The following is a 5,451-nucleotide window of genomic DNA, read 5'->3' on the forward strand; positions in this document are numbered from 1 at the left end:
ATGTTTTTGTTTTCGTGGAATGCAGCAAGAATTTCAGTCAGTCTCCGCTGGGCGGTGGATAACTTATTTACTGTATTTTTGAACATGATTTGGATGCCATAGCCTGCCCACCACCATTTCCTCTCGCTTTCTTATAATTTTATCTCTTATTTTGATCTGTTCTTCCCATAGTTACACGCTCTCTTCTCAAGAGTAAGAAGATTTCCGATTTTTTTCGAGCTACACAGAGAAGCAAACTCCGTCTATAGAAGGAGCCGGTGAGTGGCGATATTAGAGGAATCAAAAATTTTTAATCTTCTTCTCCCTCTGACTTCTCATGTTTCACCCTGCTCCGGTTTTTTTTTTTAAAAAAAAAAAGACATAAAAAAGAAACAAAAGAAAAGAACAGAAAGGTAAAATAAAATGTAGGCTACTTTTTTCCCAGAGTTTCACACCAGACAGAGGTCTGGATGAAGTTTGAGACCGGGAGGGGAAGGGATTAACCAGCATGTCTTCTCTTCCATCCTCCTCCTCCTCGTTTATGTGTCTTACATCAGTTTATTTCTCCTCGTTCACTCCGTCCGTTTCTCCTCTTCCTCTGCACCGTTCACCGTGGAGGAAGAGGAGGAGGAAGAGGAGGAAGAAGAGGAGTTGATCAGCTTGTTCTCCTTCTTCCACTTCATCCTCCGGTTCTGGAACCAGATCTTGATCTGCCGCTCCGTGAGGCAGAGCGCGTGCGCGATCTCGATCCGTCGCCGCCGCGTGAGGTACCGGTTGAAGTGGAACTCCTTCTCCAGCTCGAGCGTCTGGTAGCGCGTGTACGTCTGCCGCCCGCGCCTCCCGGGGCTGCCGAAAGTCCCTGAGAGAGAAGGAAAGACAGGGAGAAAGTTACAATTTAACCAGAGTAATAACACATGGTCTGTATCTGGTGACACACAGAGAAAGAGTGAGTCACCTCTTGCTGCCCGTTCTTTGCTATAATTTATTCTATTTCCCGTGCAGCAATTGGGGATCAATAAAGTTCAAATTGAATCCCTCGGTTAATCAGACCCCCAGTTTCTAGCCTCACTTCAGTCAAATGTTAATCCAGCCAGCCTGATTGGAGAAAGTGACACTTGTTTTCTCCTTGGCGACAGAGAGAATTGTTGTGTTCAGTTTATGTGGAACTAAAATAAAATACCACAGAGAAATAACAATCCGTCTATTTATTTAACTTCAAATATGACGTTTTAAATGTCGTTGCTCGTGAATAGCAGCATTCAAGCATTCAGTAGAGAAGAAAGACACGCGTTGTTCCAGCTTTCGAGCCGGCGCTCATAATAATGCCAATGATAATTACAACAACAACAACAACAATAATAACAATAAAAATTACAACAACAACAGTAATAATTATAATAATAGCATTGACAATAATACGAGATTAAAAGTAAGGACAGGCTCGGCAGCCCCAGTGAGGATCAGCCGCAGGGCTTCAGTCTCCTTTTATCCTCACTAACAGTTATTTTGCCCCGGTGGTAAACAAATGGCCATGTTGTCAGTTTAGGAGCTTCAGTTTCTGTATTGATCCGAAAGGCAGAACATGGATGGAAAACCGCAAGCTGCTCAGGGCACATATCTAAATCTAAACATCCATAAGTAAAGACTCAGCCAAACCAGATTATGCAGGAGCGCACAGGGTTTTTGTGCCACTCTGTTCTCTCTCCAGCTGCCATTTACATCTTCAGCTGTCATTTATAGCCTGCGTTGCGTTTTGTTCCTTATATATTTCTTTGCGGCAGAGCCTGTTTCCACCTCATCTGTCAAAACTCGGAGTGTCCTACAGGGCTTTGCACAACAGTAGCCCTGCATCATCGACCATTACTCATCTCGCTCTCAACAGGCCGTTTTTCTCTATTAAACAAACGCATTCGCTTTGCAGTGCAGAGGCTCACAAAAATAATTTTGTAGGCTGCAATGGTTTTATTCACACAACAGTGCAAGACTGGATGGACTTATCTGGACAGTCAAATAAATCAAATCAGTCCACCTTGTAGCTGGCCCTTCATGTCTCACTGTCACTCGGAACTTGGCAGCACTTGCAGGCCTGGTTGTGAGTCTAATATCTAATCTCATGAATAAACAGCGCATAACACTGTCTGCAGTGCAATGTTAACAATAGAGGCTCCATATGAGACAACCGAGCAGAAGTTGTGATAATAAAAATAGCAGCAGGAGGTGTGATGCCATTCTTCCTTCATGATTGGTGGATATGAAAAGTTTGTAAAATAAATTTTAAAAAAAAGCAACATTTTCCTCTTATGTGTCCGGTGGGGAAGTGTTTATTTTATTTTTTATTTATCATTTTAAACTTTTTTTGTGCCTAAAATCAGAATAAGACAGATAGTTGCACAGATAACTGTCCAGCAAAGACTGCATGCTTTCAGTTTCCTCTCTATCTATCTTTCTATCTTTTCCTTGTTTTCACCCACAACACTCCCTGACAGGCTTTTCCTCTCAACTTTCTTTGCCCCTGCTCGGTAGCAGCGTCGGTCAGCAGGTCACATACAGTAACAGGAGCTACAACCCAAACAAACCCGGTTTATGACGGACAATAAAATACCGAGCACATGACTGACTGACACGGCAACAAACGGGGATCATAAAGCAGCTACTGGGAGAGGAGGAGGAGGAAAAGGAGAAAGGAAAGACAGCAGCGGGGCTGACAGAGGAAACAAACGTCAGTTTTATGACGGGGGTCATAAAATATGCAAGAAAGAGGGGAAAAGGAAGAAGAGGACACTCACCGTTGCACGCGTTCATCCGCTGCATCCACGGATAAATGGGGGCTGATGACGGCTGCTTGTCGTCCATCGTTTCACCAAACAGACCTTTCCCACTCAGCCCCGCGCACTCTGCTTTACGGTGCATGCCGTCCTGGCTCAGCGCGAGCTGGTGCTCTTCCAGGCTACACGGGGGCTCCTTGTCCCGGTAGAAGCTCGTGGCCGCCGCCGCGGCCGCCGCAGCCGCAGCCGCCGTGGCATAGTCGCAAGCTCCGGTTGCGCCCCCAACACCGACTCCTGCCGCCGCCCGGTGCCCGCCGTACGCTCCGTTCGCAGCCTGCTGGTAGTAGGTGGACGCCGGGTACGGTTTGTCCTGGTGCACGCTGCCGCTCGCGCCGTAAGCAACGGCCGCGGCGGCGGTGACGGCTGCTGCAGGGTAGTGCCTGAGGGGGTGGTCGGCGGCGTACCCCGACGAGTAAAGCGGGATCTGACCCAAGAACGACTCCGCCGCCGCCTGCCCGCCTCCACCCGTCCCCGGTAGCGTCACCGGGAAAGAGGAGTTGACAAAATAAGAACTCATCGGGAGAAAGTGTGCGATAGGACAAGAAGGATGAGAAGAGAAGAAAGGAGAGGAGAGGAGAAGTAGAGGAGAGGGGAGGACAGGAGGGCACGAAACAAACACAACAACAACGCTCGCGCGATGAAGAAGAAGGAGGAGTAGACGGAGGCTAACGGCTAACGGCTAACGGTTCTCCCTCCCGTCCTCCTTCCTCTGCCTTCCCCTGCCTGCACTTTATGATTTGTTGTGTTTTATAGCCGACAGTCCGACGGGCTGCTGCTATCACTTAGTTTATCGCAGATTGGGAGGAGGGGGGGTGGGGGGTGAGTAGGGTGAGAGTGAGAGAGGGGAAGGGGTATCTGGGTGGCTGAGTGCCAGTGTGGGACAGAGAGAGAGAGAGAGAGAGAGAGAGAGAGAGAGAGAGAGAGAGAAGCGGGGGAGAACAAGTGTGTGTGTGTGTGTGTGTGTGTGTGTGGAGAAGACGGGATGGGGTGAGGAGGGGTCTAGGGGGGAGGCAGCGACCAGCTGACCTCAGACTGACCAATGGGAAGCCTCCGTGCCTGGCATTCGTTCGCCCCCTTTCCTTTCGTTGGAGAGAGGAAGAAGAGGAGGAAGAGGATGGGGGCTGGGAACTACCGCGACCCCACTCTCCCCCACCACTTCTCCCTTTTCCTATTTCCCTTCTTCAATCTCCCACTCGCTTTCTCTCTTTCTAATTCTCATTCAGTCTCTCTTTCTAATCTCCCTCTGGTTCCCGGTGAGATTGCGCAATCACACCGGAATCCTCCGCGCGTTAAATTGATTCTTCCTCTCCCTGTGTGTCTTCCTCCGTCTGTTGTTGGACCCATAAAACCAGCAGCTCACACACGCACGGGGCGCGGGTGTGGGGAGGAGGGGGTAGCTGCACCACCAGAGGCAACCGAATAATAAAACATATTCCCGGCGCTTTGCAGATAATACCGTCCGCATTAAAATGAATTTGGCGAGCGTAAATCACAGCCGGGAGCGCGCAAAAGTCATGTGTGGTCCCGAGTGTGTGTGTGTGTGTGTGTGTGTGTGTGTGTGTGTGTGTGTGTGTGTGTGTGTGTGTGAGTGTGTGTGTGTGTGTGTGTGTGTGTGAGAGAGAGAGAGAGAGAGAGAGAGACAGAGAGAGAGAGAGATTGCCTATAATATAATGCGGGCTATGCAGGTCCATAATTGAGGTGTTTGTACATTTCTAATTGGTATATTTGGATCGGTGGGTAGATTTATGCCCCCCATCAGGTCAGTGTGTGTGCGTGTGCGCGCGCGCGCTTGTGAGTGTGTGTCCTTTTCTTACCGCAGGTTTTTCGTCGCGCTTATTTTATCCATCGTAGGGGTAACTGATAATTTGGAAGGGATTTTCTGAACATAATCTGATATCTGTTAATGTTTCTTTGATGAGAGACAGCCCAGGTGAAGCTGTCCCGTGTTCTCTGTACAAACACTACAGTCAGTGCCAGACTGTGGTGTCTGTACAAAGTTAAAGCTGAAGTGTTCCGGTTCTATTCTGTTTGATCAATGTGTGCAATGAATTATTGTTTTCTTCTTCTGTGACACTGATTAGATTGAAATGCAAAAGGAGAAGAAGAAAAGAAACAATCTCAAAGTTTCCCATTTTTTCGGTTTTCTTGACACTGATTACAGCCTCGCGCCTGAAACTCTTTCCACAGGAGCCATAGACATTCAAGTGGAATATATGTGTACACATGTTACATTTAGCCGAGAAGATGCATACTACGGTCTTTAGAAAGAAAAAAATGGTACTTATTAATACTTTATATGTTATCACTAATGCAACCAGCAATTGTAGGAATAAATTGCCTATATTTGGCAATAAATATATAAATTATATATGTTTAAAAAACGCACAGTCTGAAAAAGAAAACTGAAGCAACTGCTTCTATAAAATGTTACATCATTATAATCAATTTCTCATTGAAAGAGGATGGTAAAAATATGTATCTCTTGTTAATAATTAAAAACGTTTTTCATAAATATTCACCATAATGCATTAAACCCACATGGCCTATACCAAATCTATATCTATTTATCCACACACACACACACACACACACACACACACACACACACACACACACACACACACACAGTATGCATAGATACATATAT

At 46.8% G+C, this 5,451-nt stretch overlaps 1 protein-coding gene across 1 annotated transcript; it reads right to left on the reverse strand.

Annotated features, from left to right (window-relative positions):
- Positions 1-330: 330 nt before the first annotated feature.
- hoxb6a (homeobox B6a) lies at positions 331-3,620 on the reverse strand. The gene is made up of 2 exons (XM_041956597.1): positions 2,766-3,620; positions 331-838 (listed from the first exon to the last, which is right to left on the reverse strand). Exons 1-2 carry the CDS (start codon positions 3,319-3,321, stop codon positions 552-554), a joined length of 843 nt encoding a protein of 280 aa, XP_041812531.1. The 5' UTR covers positions 3,322-3,620; the 3' UTR covers positions 331-551.
- Between the last annotated feature and the right edge of the window lie 1,831 nt (positions 3,621-5,451).

This window comes from Chelmon rostratus, chromosome 17 (assembly GCF_017976325.1).
Source record: "Chelmon rostratus isolate fCheRos1 chromosome 17, fCheRos1.pri, whole genome shotgun sequence".
NCBI lineage: Eukaryota > Metazoa > Chordata > Actinopteri > Chaetodontiformes > Chaetodontidae > Chelmon > Chelmon rostratus.

Bases quoted from the DNA above. Each gene is read 5' to 3' on its own strand.
- hoxb6a (XM_041956597.1), bottom strand. From the start codon at position 3,321: ATGAGTTCTTATTTTGTCAACTCCTCTTTCCCGGTGACGCTACCGGGG. The intron at 839-2,765 runs GTGAGTGTCCTC...CTTCTCTCTCAG, and splicing joins GCGGATGAACGCGTGCAACG to GGACTTTCGGCAGCCCCGGG.